Source organism: Eptatretus burgeri, chromosome 5 (genome assembly GCF_056783735.1).
Source record: "Eptatretus burgeri isolate ZD-2024b chromosome 5, Ebu_testis_v1, whole genome shotgun sequence".
NCBI classification, from domain to species: Eukaryota; Metazoa; Chordata; class Myxini; order Myxiniformes; family Myxinidae; genus Eptatretus; species Eptatretus burgeri.
Window position 1 is genome coordinate 22843797 of NC_140965.1, and position 21280 is coordinate 22865076.

The following is a 21280-nucleotide window of genomic DNA, read 5'->3' on the forward strand; positions in this document are numbered from 1 at the left end:
CACATGCATGGTCAATGGCCTAAGCTGCACAGCTGCTTGTGTTCTCCAGGAGTGTGCGGACATGAAGGTCCAAGATGAACAGTCGGACGGCAGCGTGGATCATGAGGACGATGACAGTGACGTTGACAATTGATACTCCATAATGCATATCTCTCAAATTATTTGTCATTGCCTGTTTCTGTTAAATGATTATGTCGAATAGCTATTTTCTTTATCCAACACTGTGGGATTAAAGATAACTCTGTGGCACATTCTGTTCAAAATTGTTCAAGAACTTCACAACATATACGTTTTCTTCTGCTATTGAATTGAACATGTAGCATCTTTGAAACTACGTCAGATTAATTAATAAAACTTGGTATCCTTTTAATTTTGCAGATTGAAAGTAAAATGCATGATTTGTGATATGGATGTGATTTAAATTTCCTTTCAAATAAACTGCATTACATTTGAGTAATGACACCACCAAATCATAAACGTGATAAAATTAGCGTATTTTGTGGATATACCCCTGCTGCACATAAAGCTGTGTAAAATGCTTGAGCTACTCTACTCAGATGTCCATCATGTATTTTTGTGTTCCAGATACATCAACCTAACATAAAATCACAACAAACCTTAGTCCCTCAAGATGGTACCAATTGGCCAGAAATGGCCCTCCAGCTCATGGACTATAAGAGCCAGAACACAGAATGGATCAGGACTTAGCAAAACACAACGAACAGTAGAAAGAGAGAAGGGAGTACGATCGTACGTTTGCAGTACGATCAGCTCCTCTGGGCTAGCACCCCGACCTACCTTGCTTAGCTTCTTGACGCCGTGGAAAACAAGGCACCACATAGAAATTGAAGGCTACGGTGGTCGAAAACTATAGCCCTGCACTGTGAGGAATGGTTTAGAAATATATAGAACTGTACAAAATGTATTCAAGACATTACAACAAATTAATTATTTAAAAAAAAAATAAAGAAAGAGAAAACCAGACTTAAAGATCATTGCAATCATCAGGTTGAACAACAAATGTCAAATTCATACCCACGTTTATTTGGTCAAATACATAATTTACCAAAAGCAAGGAGAAAAAAGAAAAAAAAAAAGAAGAAGAAGAAAAAAAAAAAAAGATTGCCAACATCATTCCTAAAAGAGGTGGGCAGGAATGAAAAAAAAACCTTCCCCAAGCATATTCAACATTTACAAAAAGGTAACGCCATAGCAACAACGTGGATCCTATTCTACAACTCGATAGGAAAGAGCAAGCACGGAAATCATGGAAGTGAGAACATAGCTACACTTCATAGAATTTACAAATAATACAAAAAATACAGTAGAAAACAAAGAGGAAAAGAAACAACTTGTATTTTTGTTTGCTTACAACGTGGTGTCTGCAAAATGGTAACAACCAGCGAGCGTCGGTCGATAATCGTGGGTGTCTGGGGAACCTGGGATGGTCGTTTAATGCTTGTCAAGAGTTTACAAAGAGGCAGTCCGTCAAACAATGTGCAGGTACAGTAGACTGAAACATTAAGGTAAAGGCAAGGCCATTGTTTCCATCCCCGTGGTAAAGCTTTTCCCAGCCAGGATGAGCGAGCCGCCGGGGAACCCATAGCAGCCGAAAGTCGCCGCGTTAGGTGTAAAGCAGGCTCTCCGATGGCTGCAAGCGATTCACAAATCAACGGCTTACTGTGGCGTCTGCGGTCTGCAGCAAATCGAGGCTCAAGCAATTACATCCGAAGTCTGCCACGTTCAGCATTATTCCAGCCAGGAAAATATAATTAATAATTTTTTAAAAACCCAAAAAACTCATCATGTGTCTTGTGCATGATTTCCTCAGGCATAAACCCAAAACCAAGTAACCCAAATGGAGAAAAAGAAATTAAAACAATTTCAAATTTACAAATTTCTAAAGAAACAAAAACAACCATCAGCACCAGTAGGTTATCGCATTGAAAAAAAGCATGACACCATAAGAGTGAAGTGGGGAGATGGGGGGGGGGGCGGTCCAGTTAAGTTCAAGTATGGCCAAATAACCCCTCAGAGCACCTGATGAAAACAAGGAAATTTATTTATTTTTAAAGCATATTTTCTATCAATAACTGAACGTCATGAGCATATACAAGAAAACAACCGAGTGTACTAAAAGCTGCTTTCTGCAGCCAAACATGGTCCTGAGAAGTGACCTTACTAGGCACTCGACGTAACGGCGAAATCACGACCTCAGGCCAAGATACTACTTGCGCCACATAATGGCAACGCCCATGAGAATTATCACCATATCGTTTCGAAAAGGGCAAACGTTGCAAAAACCCAATTCAAAAAGAAATGGAACGCCTGTACAAAATGTCAAAAGCAACAGCACTGTCAATGCCAAAAGGAGGAGGCCGGCTATTTCGCTCCCAGTGGGAAAGCTAGCTCACCCTGAGAGGCGGCCGGCACCTGCATCTCGTCGACTTCAAATCTGCACACAACCAGAACAAGTGTGCCTTTGTGGGATCAAGTTAATCATTATCATGCATTTTGTGGGGAATGCAAGAATTTGTTTGCCTGACTTACTGAGATAGATGGCTATGTGAGGGGGCTTCACAGTATTTGGCTTTGAAGGTAGGCCACAATGAAAGACCAGCTACAAGCAACAAACATAACCTGATATACCACATCGGCAAAGCAAGGGCAGAAACAAAGAATGTCAAAAACGAAAGTGTGAGGTATAAAACAAATTAAATAGGCAAAGAAATAAAAAAACAAACAAAGAAAAGTATAGTACAAGAAAAAAAAATAATAAAAAATACGAGAGGAAGAGAAACTTTAGTTCAGCACTTCCTGTCAACTCTTCATGGCAAAATGGGTTTAGAAGGATTTGAGTTTACCTCCTAATGATTAGTTTGAAACAGCTGAAATCGGTTTCAAAATACCTGAGACATACGTGTCAGTCACAAGGCGATATTATCAGACATCACGTATTTGATCACGCGTCCATTTAACCAAATACCCCATCTCGTCCCCTCCCCACCACCCACCGTACCCCGTCAGCCTTCCATTGCCCACAAGAACAGGTTGGAACCGATTCATGGCAGCATGTTCGGTTTCATTCGGTGCATGTGCACCCCCTCTTTAACCATGCTGGGGGAGGTAGAAAGACCATCAAAACAGGCATATAGTGGTGGTTGGGATGATCTCCTTAGGCCCCAAGAACAACTGAACAAAATGCCGTTTTTCATCCTAATGCTGCAAGTCTCCACCTAAATTGGAGAAGGTGTCCGTGAACCCAGGGTAGTCAACACAGCAAATTGGAGGAGTTGTGCGGCCATTGTGCATTAGTCTTCTCCAAGGCTGTAAAAAAGGCTTCTGCTTGCGCTTCCATCTCCTGCAGGAAGAAGACACTCGCTTAATATAAACATTTAAAATAAATAAACCTTCCAGCAGAGAATACACACAAGCAACTGTTAATGCTTCGAAGTAAATGACGCTGGGGGTACTCTCAAAATCCAAATGGCGTTGAAGGAGACTGAGAAATTGAATCTACGATTGCAAATTATCGGCGGAACATGAGGCGATTACAATTTTACGTCATGTCGTCACGCAACTCAGCATCCGCAATAGCAATTGAGAAAGATCAGAACCTGCGATGCAACATTCAAAATGGTTCTCAACACACAGCGCCTTTTTGAGGGAGACTGCATTAAAGATTGGCTGGTGACAAGGCCTATTCAGAATAACATTACCTTGATACCCAACAGATCAACATTATCTTTATAATGGAGCAGAAGCATATATGGATTTAAAGTGGCCCACAAGAAGGTATTCACCCCGCCCTCCCCCCCCCGCAAACTCCAAAATGTTCACATTTTGAAGCCACCTGAGCTTCTCTCATGATGTCTTCAAATAAAAGTTAATATCTCAAGTCTTAACAAACTATTTCAAAGTGAAAGCTAAAAATTCAGATAAAATGTGAATAAGTTGGATTAACAGAGAAAAATCAGATGATTCTCAGTTACATAAGTATTCAAATAATTTGCTTAATGAACCCAAAATCACTTCAGGAACAAATTGTTTGAAAGGTTACAGAATAAGTGTGATAGGTTTCACCTGTATGGAATCACTGGTTAAACTTAAAAATTAAGCTCCCCACTTATCTAAGGAGTTTTAACACTACGAAGTTTTTAACACAGTCATTTTGACTTTTCGGTTTTTTTTCTTTCTAATCACTCTTGCTTCCTGTGATAAGTACAAAGTTGTTTCATGACTTAAAATATAAATTATTATAAATTACATCAGTATTAATAACTTTAAAAGAAAGACGTAATAGTCAAAATGATGGCTGAGATGGTTCTAGGTAGGAAAGATTTCCTGCCTTCGTAGTATTAAGGTGCAACTCACTTGGTCAACCAACAAGGCAAACATGAAGACCAATGAGCTTTCCAAGGAAGACAGACATGAAGTGGTGGAGAAGCACGGTTCAGGAGAGGGTTATAAGAAGATTTCAATCACTCATTATCCCTTTAAGTACGGTGAAAGAAGTAGAAAATGTATCATACCACCCAGACTCTATCCAGATCAGGTCGCTCATCCAAACTCATCAGCTGGGCAAAGATTTCACCATCTCACTTCACTGCGTAAAGCTGATAGAGACCTACCCTAAAAGACTCATCACAGTCATTGCTGCAAAACATGCTTCCACCAAGTACTGACCAAAGGGGCTGAATACTTTTACAACCAGTGAATTTTGAGTTGTGCATGTTTTTTTGCACGTATTCCTGACATGGAACCTCCTTCAATTATAACAGTGTTTAGATTCATCTTTTCAAGTTATGAATAAAAAAGTTCATTTGGAAAAATAGTTTCTCCATACATCATTCATAATTCATCTAAATGCAACATGATTGATAGGGGGGTGAATACTTCTGCAGGTCACTGTATATATATATATATATATATATATATATATATATATATATATATATATATATATATATATATATATATATATATATATATATATGAGTAAAAGTCATTGCCTGTTTCTGTTTATTGATTATGGGGGACGAACCTAAGGAATCCCCAACTCCCCTACACTAAGCAGTAAAATAATAAATTCTTTATTAAAGCCTGACGTTTCGAGAACAAGCTCGTTCTCTTCCTCAGTGGCATCAAGAGTGGTGGTGACACTGTGTTAAGTTCTGTTGGAGATGGTTTGTGTCCTGCATTGGTCCAAGTCCTTGCCAATCATAGGGCTCCCTGCATTCAAATTATTCTGCCGCTTTTGTTGACGTAATTGATTGTGTAGTGCTTTGTCTGTGGGATCCAAGTCGATGCGTTGGTTGATGGAGTTTTCATAAGAGTACCAGGCCTCAACAATCTCATGGTTCACACTCAATGACCCTTTGCCAAAGATAGTGTTCTAATTCCAAGAAAACATGTGTTGGTGTATGTGTATATGTGTGGACATATCTCAAGCATTCAACCTAGTTGGGCATCCTGCTTTGCTTACCAAGCTCTCTGCTTATGGCATTCAAGGCCACATTCATTCCAAGATTACTGACTTCATCCACTCATGTAGTCTATGTGATGCTGTCAATGGAATCCCCAACTCCCCTCCCCCAGTGGATGCTGGAGTTCACGAAAGTAGTGGCTTGGTTGGGCCCATAGACCTAAACGACCAGTCCAATGCTCGAGAAAACTCTTCCTTTTTGCAGATGACAGTACCGCATCCCACTGCAATACAAACTACAGCTGAGTCTCTCTCTGCTTATCTGGAATTATTTAGATGCTGGTCATCATCATCAATGATATTGAATGTTGCAGGACCATTAGCCCCATGATGAACATTTTCATTGATGTAGTATTTCACAGATTTTAAAATCGACATTTATACAGTACTGCATTTCACCTTTGTTAAAAACTAAAATATACTTTTAAAATCTAATTGTGAGATGCGTTCAAGCTCAAAGTCCCCACGGCCCAAAGCTCACTCATCCAGGCCACACGGAGCGCCAACAGCAATGACGAGATTGCCTGCAGTGTCCGCAAATGTTGAGCAGTCCATGTGAATGCCCAGAACGAGAACGAAGAGAAGAGCGAGCACTGCTGTGGTTCATGCACCCATGCCTTGCAAATGGGCCATGGGAACAGACCTGGAGATGCAGAGCAGCATGATCTGCCGGCTCAGGACTAGGAACCGTGCACTTCCACACATCAACATGAGACCAAGTGTGTCCTACTCCAGCGCTTGAATCACTTTGTTCATCCCGACGTTGAGCTCACTCCAAGCGATGCATGAGCTCCACCCGCTCAGCTGCTCTACCTCTTAGGACTCTGTCATCATCCCGGTGTCCTCTTTCCGCGACGACACACGATTCCGCCATTCTCGCGGGTCAGCCTGGTTCCGACGCAGCAATCAGGATCATGTTCAAAAGATCGGTCACAGCCTCAGCGATTGACTTGGAGAGATTTTGGCTACATGGCTTGGAACGGCTCGTCAAGCGAGATGCCCCTAAGTACATGATCTGAGAAATAAAACATTTACTACAATCCTGGAAAATATCAGTCTCACCCTGTTGCTCCAGAAGGATCAAACAAACCCACTTATCTATTTCCATGGTCAGCCACTGTTAGATGTTCAACCTCTTGAAATTCGAGGCCTCACTATCAGCCATGACCTCGCCTGGGTGAACCACATAGCAAAGTTGGCCTCTAAAGCCAGCATCCTCCGTCGATCCAAGTCTTTCCTTGGAAAATCAGTGTCCCAGCATGACAGCTATCTGTCCTGGATTCCATACAATCTTAAGCTCTCAATCTAGAAACCTCCTGTGACGAGACTGAAGCACAAGGTCTGTTGCTCTCATCATCGGTCGTTGGATGGTCTATTTGTGTTTTACCACATCTTTTCTAATACTGCTCCCTTTTTGTTCTCTGTCCATCGACCCTCCCCAGCAACTCCAGGATGCACACTTTCTTCCAGTAACCCCCTCCTGGTTAAACTTCCAAGATTGTGACTCTTTGCACACCTCGACTCCTTTATTACTCACATCTCACAACTATGGTACCACCTTCCAGAGGCTGTTCTGTCTCACCGTTGCCTCAAAGGTGTCAAACAAGCTGTGCATTATCATCTTGTGTCATCCCCGCCCTGACCCATGATCTTTCTTATCCCCGGCAACGCTTCCTAACCTAAGCCATTTAAGCACTGGTTTTAGTGTTGCCTTTGCTCCTCCCTCTCCCTTTCATGTTCCTGAATTCCCTTGCTAGTTATGCCCAAATGTTGCCCTGCCACACCACTGTCAATTTAATCTTGCTCTTCCACAAGCCTTACTCTTGTAGCAAGGAAAGAGAACAGGTGCACGTTTTAGAAAGATCTAATAAGTTTGGTGGCTGAAAATTTATTGCAAGTAAATAAAATGGCATTATGAAGACTAACAGTTTACATATTTTTTTGTTAAATAAGACATAAAATTATCTTCTTTCTTTAGCAGCCACAATTATTCCCACATTCTCGTGAAGTTGGCCAAGCCTGACATTCGACTGAATAGTTTTGGTAGGAATTTGTAATTTGTTCAAGGTGCCGGCGATAGCTTGCCGAATCTTTGGGAAGGACACAATGGGATCTTTAACATCCACCAACTAATAACGGCAGACGGAACACCTATTTAACGCCCAGCTGAGAGACGGCACACACATTGATGAATCACCCTGCCTATGAAACACGGATTACTGAATCAAGACCCAGCTATAAACTAACCCAGGCTAGACAGCTGAGAGGCGAGTGTAAGTACCTCACAGTCATCCTGCCAACCCGCATGTCAGACAATGATAATAGGTGGGAAATAAGTATCAGCATTTAGAACATTTTCCTAAGAAAATTAAAACTAAAAGTGAAAATCCAAAACAATGATAATAGCAATAATAATGATTAAAAAAAAAAACTATGGCAATACCCCTGAGTGCTCACCTGGTGGAAAGAATAATGATATTGAGGAGGAAGTCAACGTGTGACAGAATAAGCAAAATGTACTAATGAACCAATGTTATGGCCCTGATTATTTTTAATGTCGTGAACAAACTTTGGTATATCGCGGGTGATGAGGGTTGCGGTCAAGTTTCATTGAAAGAGTGTGTGTAGTTTCAGAGACGGAGCAAGTGTTCATGGATGGACAGACGACGCACCATCCCATAAGCTTCCCATAACTACATTCCAAGGTGAGCAATAAAAATAGAAAGAGCAATCAATGATTGCAGACCCTCATCAGGATTTGTTTTGGGTGGTTTTATAGTATTATTTTATCGACGTACTTACATTCTAATTGTACCGTACATACTTCATAGATGTACTCACATTCTAATTGTACATACTTTATCGAGCTACTTGGTAGAAAACAAAGGTAACGTGTACTACTGGCTACCACGAGGTGACGTTTGTGGCTTATGTGAGCACATTCTCTGCGGACAAACGGACAAACATACAAACAGTCATAGACTGGTACTTACGAAATCGTCAACTTGACCTCCAACCTTGTCTAATAAAAGCTGTCTCTAGAGAAGGTAGCGATGCAAACCAGAAGTTTCTACGATGATTCTGTACCAAACCATCAAAAATCGAATGTTTGACCTCACTGTGACCTTGACCTTTGACCGATTTTGACCAAAATCTAATCAGCACTAACCATCACCCTCCTGAATCACATGGTGTAATTTGACATTGGTAGCTTCTTCCGTTCGAGTTATCATGTTTTGGATGTTTGACCTCACTGTGACCTTGACCTTTGACCGATTTTGACCAAAATCTAATCAGCGCTAGCCATCACCCTCCTGAATCACGTGGTGTAATTTGACATTCATAGCCTCTTCCTTTCTCGAGTTATCGTGCCTACAAACAAACACACAAACAGAGGACGGAAGTCATCAATATACTTATGAAATCTAAAGTTTTCGTAAGTAATAAACACAGACCCAAAGGCAAACCCTTTCATCAGAAATTGAGAGTGAGGGTGAGAGAGACGAGCGAACTAGGGGGACACGTAAATGTATGTGTTCTTCACGTTCTTATAAAATGGTTCGTTTAAAATTTGATGACAAAAGCTCAAATGGTAAAAATAAAAAGTTATGCCCTGGGCACAGGGACAGTGACACAGACAATTTGTGCTGAACATGATTACAGCCTCACTAAGCTGGTAAAAAAAAAAACTATCTCATAGCCCACAGTATGGGTGCCATGTGGGCAAGCTTTTCAAGGCCCAATCCCCAAAAAGGTTACACTGTGAATGACATGGCACCTCATATCCAGACAATGCCAAAAATAAATCTCACACAAGATGGAGCTCACCAATGGGAGCAAGAAAGGGACTCCTGTCAAACACAGTGGAAAATATTCACCGCACCGAAAAGAATGGTCAAATTAACCTGCACACCCTCTCAGGGATTCCCACAATTTGTCATCATAGAAACATTAACATTACAGTACACCTCCACAAGCAATTAGGGTCCAAAGGTGACCCACTGACCTGCACAAGCAGGGTTTTGTCATATGCTTTTCGGTGCCTGAAAATACACTGGGAAAGGTTGGCATGGAGCCGTTCAAGCTCCTCCACCCGCAAGTCATAGCTGTCCTTCACGACTCGCTCCATTAAGGCCTGGTAGTGAGAAACAGAGGATAAGTCATTAAGTTCTGCCAACATTTTTGAAGAACCTGATGAGTGAAAGATTACTGCCCGTTTGTGGCATGGACACCCCTTTACTCCGATCCGTACCACAATGCATGGCAAAACACATTTTCATTAGGGTGATGCATCGCACTGGAAATGTCCTCATCTACTGTGCAGACAGTGCTTACACACAAAATGTGCAAGCTTTCAATTGTAGAAGTTTGATGCTTTGCAATTAGCTTTTCCAAAGTTCAAATCAAATTCAGTAGATGGCTCACAACACAAGCACAGCTTGGTAGTGAAAAAATAACGAGTCTGCCATCCCTTCATGACATGCTGGATGCTCTCAATTTAACAGCGTGTAACCGTACTAATCATCTGAAACAGGACGGCCTTGATGAATCCAACTCGGTACGCCCCTTTGCAATAAACCATCCCTTAAGAAATAAAAAAAATTGTACAAACAAAATACCCACCTCAAGTTGTGCCATGTCCACTATGAGCAACGGTTGTGGCTCATCTAGCACCTCGGAAAGTTGCACATGTCCATGTCCTTCCCCGAGCTGCTGCTGCAGAGCACGGCAACACTTGTTGCTCGACGTACACGGGGTTTCTGCACAAGGAAACACGCACCGGGCTACCCTTTACCCCTTGTACTCAGAGGGGGGTATCAGCAATCTATATTGAAAATAAAATACATCCAACATATTGTTGGACATTTTATTTTTATGTACTTGAGACAATATGGACATAAACTAAGAGTGCAACAACTACTGGATTGTCCTGAACATCCCAGCATTACATCTAAGATTGAATTAAAAATAATAAAAAGCTTTAATGGTCCTTCATTAAAAAAAAAAAAAAATAAAACCAGGTCCCCATTTTCATGAACATTCACTCAAACTTTAAATACATAAACTTAAAACTCATTTCGTTTTACGCAAAGCAATGTTGGTGGGCAATCCCGGTTTAACTGACTTAAACTCGCTATGCCAGCAAAATAAAAAAACTCCAAAATGACAAAATTTCCTCGAGCCATTGGAGAGAGATAGTAAAACTCTTCATGGACAATTTGTTAATTACTATTTTTAATGAATAGGAACGGCAGGCTGAACCGTACGAGGTCAGCTACGGGAGATGGGGTGGAGATACCAGAAGATATGTTATGCGGAAGAAGGGGGAGGGGGGGTATGATCAACAAAGGACATCCTTTTATTTGGATTCGGTGTAAGGGAGAGGTTTCAGGGTGGGGGAAAATTATTTGAGGAAGAATTATTTTTTGAAATGATGACTAGTACATGGAATGCATGTCGATTACAACAAGATTTACATACACTTTAAATACCTATAAATTCCCAGCAGTAACCTAATGAGCTATAAATATATAAATATCTGGTTATTGCAAACTGGAAAAAGGCCCCAAAAAGGTGTTGTCCGCCCTTATCCTTATGGAATTTTTCATGATTTTATTTTTTCCAAGTTCTCTCATCTTCCAAATGTTCAGTTTAATTAGGATAATCTTCTACTCCCATACTCTTCCTTCCCAAAGTGCGCACGCACACACACACACACCTCAAGCATTAACTGGCCTTGGTTTCAAACTACCAGCCCCCCTGTCCATCACACCACCGGCCCCTCTTATTCATCAAGAACATCTAGTCCATGTACTAAAAACAAATAAGTAAATAAATAATAATAGTAATAATAATAATAATAATAATAATAATAATAATAATCACCAGCCCCTCTGTCTCCATACAAAGTGTGAAAAATGCTTTGTACGTTTCTACTGACACCAAAACAACGACAAGGAAAACTCAAAAGAATCTGAAATGAAAATAGCAAAAATAAATAAAACAATGTAAATTTTATGAATTTCTGTTCTCCATATACTCAAAATAAAGATGTGTTGAAAATTTGATGACAAAAGCTCAAATGGTAAAATAGTTATGGTCTCGACAAACAAACTGAAGCTCAAATAGTAAATAAATAAATAAACACAGAAGTGATTAAAAAAAAAACACCGTCCGTCTCGTGCCAACGCACGGCAGACTGGCTAATAAGGCGGATTTATACTTACTGTGTGCGGCTTTTCCCTTTGATATTTTGACTCGATTATCAATTTTTTTTCTCCATATTCTAACAATAAATGTTGAAAATTTCATAACAAAATCTCAAATAGGAAAAAAGTAATGGGGCAGACAGACAGAGATGTGATTGCAAAACCCGGAGTGTCGCGGTGCGGACGGACAGGCTAAGGAGCACAGAATCAAAAAAATATAAATTAAACAAACCCTCATGGAGCCTCTCCTTATGCTCAGACCGAATGGAATTTATCGGCGTGGAAACCATCATCTGGTTCATCAGAGAATCCTCGTTTTCATTGTTTTTGCATTCAACTTCTTCACGAATACTTTCATCAGCAGGTGTCCTTTCACCGTTCTCTTTCTTCGCATCCCTCACCACCTCAGAATCTTCAAGACTCTCATCAGCTGCAAAGTCATCAGATTTTTTGTTGAAAACTACCTCTTTTTCGGTCTCGATGAAACTGATCCTCTCCTGCTCTTCCATTGAATCTTCATCCTCATTTAAAAAATCCTCAACCTCATACTCCATCGCATCATTCACATGCTCCTCGTCGTCGTCATTTTTTCCATATTTTGCAGGTTCTTCCTCTTGTTTATTCACCTTACCAAGCTCAGTAACCATTTCAGTCTGGAAACAAAATTGCATACACACAAATAATATAAAAGAACACACCAAAATTCAAGCCAAACCATAAAAAGACTGCTTACAAAAATCTAAATCGACAAATTGTGTTTTGTACACTATGACTGCTGAATGAATATAAAAAAAGTCTGAAGAAGGGCAATTCTTCTCTGTGGGAGTTACCAATTATTTAGAATGTCTAATGAACCAAGAAGATCCATACTGCGTGCATCTAAATGCCCACACGTGACATCTTTAGTCAAATGAAAAATGTATGAAATCTTTCCGATGGTCCATGCTATTCGTGAAGAGTTTGGCCCACATTCTGTATGCTTTGGGCAAGATGTTTATGACAAGATGTTTATGCAAAGCCCTTTAAACAAACAAATAAATGAATGACAATGAAGCTGCAATTGAAGCAATGAGTATGCTATACAAATGCACAAGCTGACCAATCAAATTTGGTTCCACTCACCTCATTTTCAGTAATCTCTGCCATCTCATCTTTTATCACATCTTCCCCCGTTACAACTGTCTCTTTCTGGTCATCTTGTTTCGTTTCACTATTTGTCCCCTCCATGGTGTCCGCTGCTTCCGTGCTGCTCTTGCGCTGAGGCATGTGTGGCGTAGATTTCCTGGGGTTGCGGCAGTCGCCATGCTGCCACTTGTAACGGCGTCGGTGCTTCTTGCGTTTGTAGGCCATTCCTTTGTGCCATTGCACGTTGTTGAGTACGCAGAGAAAAGTGAAGAATGTTCCGAAAATGTCCGCATACAAGGCAGAATTGAGAAGCATTGTTTTTTTTTTTTAGAGACTAAAAAAACATTTATACATCAATCCTGCCAACTACTCATTTCCTTTTTCCATTGTTACCTGCTGGCTTGTTGGGGAGCTTGCCTTGTCCACACAAAGCCTCAGGCTGCTCCAACCTTGGCGTATCAACAGGCATTCGTGCCGGTTTTAATGCGGTTGACCGAGTCATGACAGGGATTGCACTTCTTCGGGAGTAACCTGCAACCAAAACGAGGCCCGTTTACCCCAGATCATCTTTTAAATATTACCGATTTAAATCGCATTTAAATATTACCGATTTAAATCGCATTTAAATATTACCGATTTAAATCGCATTTAAATATTACCGAAAACACTTTATACCACGATGCAAGATCTTGCTATTATCAGTTATTATCATTACTTGTTGCTGGAGGTTTCACAATGCTACCACACAGTAACCTGATGAACATGCTACATTCTTGTCAGGTGTGATGCTTTTAAGAACCTGTCTATGGTCCCAGAAGTAGCAAATACAGGCTAGGTTATTGCTTCAACCCAGCCAGAATCTTCCATGCAATCTCAGAGTACATTCCATATGGCCATTTATTGGTGCAAACACCCCCAGGATAAAACCAAATTCATCTTCTCCAAACATCCTAAAGTGTCTGGCCATTCCCACTGAATATATTTGGCCTTCGCAAAGATTGGGCAAAAACACGGTATAACTGGAATGTGTTCGGATTGATAAATTCATCAACTTGCTTTGTAACATTGCAGGTGAATCTGCTTTCTCATAGAATTTTGGAAGTAGTGCTGTCAGGGTAAATAGGTTGTTATATCGGGTTGGAGACTGGCGTGGGATGCAACCCATGATAACAGTTCGAGCAATGTTGAAGGTTCTTGAAGCCATAGCTTTCCTTCTCCTTACTTTCAGTGAGGCTGTTAGAAGCTTCCTGAAATTATATTTTAGGCACAAATGTCATTGTTGGGGTCAGTGCTACAGCAGGTACAACAGAGTATGAATCCAGAAGGTGCGATTTTGTAGACTGAATGTCTATAGTAAACGATAGGTGCTCCTTAATAATCCAAGACAGCTTCTACAATGTTAATGATAGGACTTTTAAAGTGGCCTTGAACTATTAAAGTGGCCTTGAAGGAGGCCACTTTAATAGTTATGGAGTTCCTGACTGCTCATTTTGGTAAATATGAATTTAACGACATTTGCAGTGTGTTTGAGGTCGTTTTCATGCTGGAAAATTAAGTTTGTGCCAATTAGCCTCCTTCCTGACAGAATACCATGGTGGATTGAGATCTGCTTGTACTTGTCAGCATTCATTGCTTCTTCAATTCTCACGAAATCACCAGCAGCCAAAACACATCCCCAAACATGAACAGAGCCTCCACCATGCTTCACACGAGGTTGTCGACACAAATTTGAACTCCCAGCTCCTCCCCGAGTCTTGCCTTTGTATACAAATGAATGAATGAAGGAATAAATATGAATGAATGAATACAATAGAAGGGTACTCGGTGGAGTGCATACCTCCGCCACGTCATGCGTCATCTACGAGAATATATCAGGCCCAATAAATTTTTTGAAATATCAAGCTATATATCATTTTTGGCCCTATCTCTCAATGGTGAAGAATCACTGTGAAAATAAAATAATTCTCGTATCCAGATCCATATTCAGATCTTCACCAAAATCGAATCAATTCGTCATGGTCACACACCCAACCTGCCAACCAAATTACATCCAGATCCATCCACAACTTTTTGAGATATATGTATATATATATATATATATATATATATATATATATATATATATATATATATATATATATATATATATATATATATATATATATATATATATAGATATAGATATAGATATAGATATATATATATATATATATAGATATATATATATATATAGATATAGATATATATATTGTTGTGGTTACCAGATTCGCAAACCACCATTCAGGTCCCTTAGGTGAGGTATCTCGGTAAGTACATGTGTAGTTAGGCCCAAACCCGTTGTCTAGTGGGAATACATGTCATTTATACGTGCTGCGACTCTTTAGGATAGCCGTTTTTCTTTTACTATCTTTATTTTGGACCAATCGCCATCATCACAACCACAACATCAACCACCGACCACAACCACCGCTTCACCACAACCGCCATGACCTTTACCGTCACAACTCGCCACCATCGCATCACCGTCATCTCGCGCCACTCATGGGCACCGATGCTGGACTCGTGTGGGGCGCACGTTGAACAGCGTGTACAAAATCACGGATTTTCTGCTTCAAAAACGGATCCAAAACGACACACGCCCACTTTTTGCCGTCCAATCGGTGAGCGAGGGGCGGGTGGCCCCGCCCCAGGGCGATCGATATATGCAAATTTGTGGATCAAAAAGCCTTCACGCCCACTTTTTCTCGGGCCAATGGGGAGCGAGGTGAAAGGTCAAAGGGAGGGGGTCAAAGGCGAAGTTACGGGGGGATAAAAGGACGGTGTTCGTCAGTCAAAGCAGTCGTAAAAGTCGGAGCGAAAGAGTCAGCAGAACGAGAACGAGGGGTCGGAGAGTCGCAAGAGGGAACGAGTCGTAAAAGTCGGAACGAGAGAGTCAGTAAGGAGAGAGTCAGCAGAACGAGAACGAGGAGTCGCAAACAAGAACGAACAGAGAGTCAAGACTTCGCGGGCGGTGGAGCTGCTCGTCGTGTGCGTTGAAGTCGGAACGGAGGGGACGAGCTGTGGAGAGGCGGCGAGGGCGGACGAGGGGGTGCTCGCGTCGTGCAGGGAGCTGCACCCCTGGGAGGCCGGCAGCGCGACCTGGCCGAGGTGGAGACGCTCGTCGCGCACATAATAAAGATCCTCTATACCCCGAGCATCAGCAACCCCCTCCTGTTTCCCCCCGCGCTGAGATAGTGCGACCAAGGGGCCCCGTTCCCACCCCCCTGCCAGGCACTGTCCACGAGGCCCGCGGGTTGCGGGGCCATCGCCGCTCCGCGTCTCATCACCAGACGGGTAGGCCCGACCTGGTCTCGGCCCCAGGCCTACCTCATTCTTGAGGGTATTTCTTTTCCTTGGTTTTGGGTATGTGTTGTCGGCGCCGTCTGTGAAGTAGAATTGTATAAGTGTTGCCGTGTGCTCGGTAGTCGGTATTAGCTCTGCACTGTGTTTTCACTTTTGTATTTGCTTTTTGTGTAAATGGAATTGTGTTTTCTTTTTTTTGTGTGCATTTGGTGGAATTGTATTTGTGTGCTTCCCGTGTGCCGCGAATAAATGTGCTTTATTGTTGAACTGTTTCCCGCTTCGCTTCGTCTTTTCCTCCATTGAATCCCCATCTTGCTTCACGTAAAGGGTTGGTAGTGGGCTGAATACGCCCGATAATTAATCGAACCGTCGAGGTCGACGATAACACCGCTCGGTTATTCTGATAGTACGGAACGGGTCGCTTAAGTGGCCCGTGTCCGAAGTCGACCTGCGGCGAGGTGCGATCGCCCGGTCTACCCTCCGCGTGGGTACTTAGGTAGTTCGAATTTGGCGAGCAACCCTATCCCACGCGGGGGCTGATTGGCTCGATCGCGGTGAGACCGAAAGGTCCACCCGTGACTGGTTCCCGGCGTTAGTCCGAGAGGGTCACGACTGGATTGTCCGTCCGGTGGGCGACGTGCCGCGATTCGAGTTACGTGGCCGTCGCACGCCGGCGGACGCGAAATCCGCAACACTGGTGTCAGGAGTGGGATACAAATTCATCGCCCTCCTCGCGGCACTGGTATCGGAGAACAGGAAAACGGGCTCTCCTGTCTCCAGCGAAATTCACGGGAATCGGTCCAGGGGTGAGAGAAGCGACCCCCGATTCCCTCCAAATTACGAGCGAGCAAATTAACCCTTCACGAGAAGCAAGATGGCGTCTCAAGGCGAGCGGGAGCCGGGGGTATTAGAAATGTATATGTGTAATAATGTAGAGTCCATGGTCCAGGATGGAATCCCCGTGCAGGAAATGTTGATTGTGCAGGAACACGGACTCGCCCAACTAAACCCAGAACCTGAAATGGGTGCGGCAGCGGCCGCAGTGTATGACACCTCCCCCCCCCTCTCCACCAAAACCCTTGCTGAAACGGCTCAGCTGAGTGCACCCGACGTGGCCCAGCTATGCGCCATGCTGGCGGCAATGACAAATGAAATAAAAAACGAAATGAAAGGCATGAACGAAAAGATGGATACAAATACAAATGAAGTGAAAACGACGATGGATGCGAATACACAGCAAATAAACGGAATGGAAGCAAACATGAAAGAAGAGATGAAAGAGCTACGGGGTGAGACGCAGAACATGGGCCAATGCCTGCAGGCGGGCATGAAGGCAGTGAGCAGGGAACTTAAAATGGCGACTCCACGTGTCGGAACAAACGAGCTGAAAGGGGGTGCAACGGCTGACGGGCCCGCGGTGGAGGCGGGTGAAAAAATAATTCGTGGAACGTGTTGGGCGAGGGTCGTGACGATGACCGAAAGGGAAAAATTAAATGGGGAGACCAAAACGTGTGAGACGAGACACGAGGTGACGACAACGGAAATAATAGTTGAGACAAGGGAGGTAAAGGGTGAAGAGGTGACCGAGTTGGCAGAGACACGGGAGATGGGAACGATAGAGGGAAGACTACACGATGAAGACGGGGTAAGTGACGCACACACACACACGGAGGAAGTGGAGGATAATGGGGGTGAGCTCGCGGAGCGTGTTGGGACCCGGTGCGAGCACCTGGATGGCCTCCTCCAGGAACGAGGGGAGGGAGTATGCCCCCTTGAGGCGAGTCACGACCAGGTGAGTTCGGTCGTGCTTTGCGAGGTTGAGGGGACGAGTGCTGTGGACAGGTGCTTGGAGAGCTTGGGGGGTATAGAGGCCCCGGAGACCCTTGTGGGGACACAAATCCCCAGTGTGGTTGTCCCTGTGTGTGTGGTGCAAGGCGTGAGTGCGTCCCCGTGTGTGGAAGCGACCCCGTGTGTGAGTGGTGTGGTGGCGATGGTGCTGGAGTGCGTGCTTCCCAGCACGCCGTGTTTGGATGAGGCACCGTGTGTGGATGAGGAACCGTGTGTGGAAGAGGCCGTGTGTGTGAGTGAAACGGCCAGTATGAGTGAGGAACCGCGGGTGAGTGCCCCCGCGTGTGTGGATGAGGCACCGCGGTTAAGTGCCCCCGCGTGTATGAGTGAGGCACGGTGTGTGGATGAGGCACCGCGGTTGAGTGCCCCCGCGTGTATGAGTAAGGGACGTTGTGTGGAAGAGACCGCGTGTGTGAGTGTCGCCGTGTGTATGAGTGAGGTACCGCGGGTGAGTGCCCCCGCGTGTATGAGTGAGGCACGGTGTGTGGATGAGGCACAGCGGTTGAGTGCCCTCGCGTGTGTGGGCGAGGCACCGCGGGTGAGTGCCCCCGCGCGAGTGAATGGAGCACCACGTGTGAGTAGTATGGTTTGTGTGAGTAGTGAGGCACGCGTGAGTGAACGGCCGTGTGCAAGGTCGCTGTGTGCCAGGGAGACCGTGTGTGTGAGAGAGCGGTATGAGAGGGAGATGTCGGTTGGCATGCGGGAGCACGCAGCCGCGTCTCCCCGTGTGAATGTGATGGTGTGGACTGTGTGCGTCGTGACACGCAGGTATGCGTGTGTGGAATGGCGACGACGACGGCGACAGAGGAGAGAAAGCCGAGTAGCGGCTGTGGTTGTTTCGAGGACCGTGCCGGGTTCACCCAGCAGTGAGCACGCGGTTCGTGCTGTGCAACGCACGAGACCACCACGTGCTCGCTTGCGAGAGTGAAGTCCCGGTCCGGAAACGCACGCGGTGGATTTGCCGATCCCGCGGACGGACAAAGTTTAGGCAGGTAAATGGATTTGGACCGGACGGGTTCTCCACGCGATCGTGTGTTCAGCTCCAACGGGCAAAGCACATGTGTTCGCGTGGGAAACCCCTCGAGACATGGGGCTTGAGTTTTTTTTATGCGCACGGTGACGTCATGGCTGCACGTGTGGTTGGAATCCGGCAGGAGGGGTATCTCTGCCGGATGGTCCCGTCCAAGGAGGGACGAGGAACACGTGCAGCTGCATGACGTCACGGACAGTTGCAAGGTGCAAAGAGCGCGAGTTGCCGCGCAGGTGCTGCGCATGGGAAAAAAAAAAAAAAAAAGAAAGCCAAGCCTCACTTTCGGGTGCAAAGGATTCCTGGGCAAGGGGTGAAAGACCCCCTTACCTGGGCACAGGATGGAAACTAGTTAGGGGGAAGGGTTAGCTTAGTTAGACCGACTTCATGGGGCAGGGGTAAGTCCTCATGGAGTCCGTGGAATGGATTAGTTAGAGGGATTGTAGCCAGATTTAGGTTGGGAAATAAAATGAATTTTTGAGTTAGGAGACAGACAGACTGGTGAATGTGTAGTGGGGACGTAGCTTAGCTACGTAGTGTTAAAAGGAACGTGCTGTAGTTTAAGGGACGACGTGGGAGCACGAGTTAGTTAGGGGATGTAGTTCGAAGGATGGCAGAGTTCAGTGGTGTGTGTGTTGAAGAGTTGTTGGTGAGTTATGATGTGGAGACATGTTGAGTGAGTGAGGCCAGCGGGTCTGTGTGTGTGGAGCGAATGGGGAATGCATGGTGCGATGAGTGATTGGGGGGAGGAGTGACTCCCGCCCAAGGGACCCCGGGGTCAGTATAGAGTGAGTTAGCTGGGTTAGTCAAATTGAAAAATGGAGGTCGTTTTGTTGTTGGTGGGAAAGTAGGCTCGAGACCCATTTGGAGGGGTGCAGGAGCCCTGTTGACGGGCTTGGGAGCGTGGCTGCGAAAGGTGAGTATCGCTGAGTGGGTACCCCGGGCACCAGGCTAGTCGGCCGCGGTAGGCCAAGGGCCCATGGGGGGCCGGGATAGAGTAGTGGGCACGGGTGCGCCTGCTTGGTGCGGGGGCCCGGGGCGCCATTAGCCGCGTGGGCAGTGTTGTGGGCACGGGTGACCCTCGGAAAGGGGCCCGGGAGGCCGGCCTGCCACGTGTGCGTTTCAGGGGAGGTGCCATGGGGGGCACTCCCCGGTGTTAGGGAGCTGGTAGGCTCGGAGGCAGTGTAGTGCCCGGGGGTGCCATAGCGGGAGAATCGGCAGAGGGTCGTGCCTGCCAAAGTGAGCCACGTGTCCCAGCCAGGAGACCGTGTGAGGGCACGGAGAGAAAATTGGGGGGGCGAGGCCCGAAATTGTGAGGACACCAACACAGGCGACGGGAATCTGGGTTGTTAGAACCAATAGTTTAAGCGAGAGGCGCTTGTTGAAAGCCCCGGGGTAGTTTAACAGTTAAATGGTTAGGGTAGATTAGGAGATGTACCCCTCCGCACCATCCATCCCCTCGCTGTCGTTGTGGGCCGCTGGACCCACTTGGTGTTAAGATCGCCGAACTCTGGGGAGGCCATTCTGAGGCTTCGTTGGGCCTCGACACAGGACGTTAGCTCTCCCTTATTCCCCTCTGGGAAGGGAACGTAGGGGTTGGGAGTAGGCTAGGTGACAGAATAGGTTAGCCGAACAAGGACGATAAAGGGGGTTAGGGGACGATTTATAGTGGGTAAGTAAAAATAAAAACAACAAAAAAAATAAGTTGGGGCTAAATTGGGGTTTGACAAATTAAGGGAGTGGGTATGTACAGTGACAGGCAAAGGCGATAGGTGGGAGGGAGACAGGAAGGTAGGTCCGAGCCCGCCTTCCAAGTGGCCAGCACCACCGCACTCCCTCCACCAACCTCCACTGAACGGCAAAAGCTGGCCAGCTTCATCTGCTGGCTGTGTTGCTGCAAGGCCTGTGCCGGCCCACTTCATCTGCCGGCTGGCTGTTTTTCTTCAAGGCCTGTGCCGGCCAACTTCATCGGCAGCTGTTGTTTTGCTGCGAGGCCTGTGCCGGCTGGATCATCGGCAGCTGTGTGCTGCAAGGCCTGTGCCGGCCAGTTCAGCTGCTGGCTGTTTTTCTTCGAGGCCTGTGCCGGCCAGTTTGTCTGCCGGCTGTGTTTGCCTGCAGCGGCCTTCTTCTGCGGGCTGTGTTTGCCTGCTCACCTTTGCCATGCCATGCCCACTGCCCATGTTCACAAGCCCCGTTCAATTTTTGCTTTGCCCCCCCCTGTTCATTTCCATGTGCGCCAGGATC

At 45.0% G+C, this 21280-nt stretch overlaps 1 protein-coding gene and 1 pseudogene across 18 annotated transcripts in view; both read right to left on the bottom strand.

Moving 5' to 3' along the window:
- Positions 1-995: 995 nt before the first annotated feature.
- LOC147026056 (ATPase family AAA domain-containing protein 2-like) overlaps positions 996-21280 on the bottom strand; it is a 138367-nt gene continuing 118082 nt past the window's right edge. For 17 of the 18 annotated variants that reach the window (XM_085881063.1, XM_085881070.1, XM_085881072.1 and 14 more), the window contains 6 exons: positions 13213-13350; positions 12817-13046; positions 11927-12347; positions 10109-10245; positions 9492-9620; positions 996-3361 (listed from right to left, as the gene is read on the bottom strand). In XM_085881063.1, the coding sequence (XP_085737189.1) occupies positions 3272-3361; positions 9492-9620; positions 10109-10245; positions 11927-12347; positions 12817-13046; positions 13213-13350 (1145 nt within the window). In that variant the 3' untranslated portion in view covers positions 996-3271. The remainder of the gene's footprint in view (positions 3362-9491; positions 9621-10108; positions 10246-11926; positions 12348-12816; positions 13047-13212; positions 13351-21280) is intronic. The other variant, XM_085881078.1, reaches the window with a different exon arrangement.
- LOC147026057 (ribonuclease P protein subunit p38-like) lies at positions 4982-9483 on the bottom strand (annotated as a pseudogene).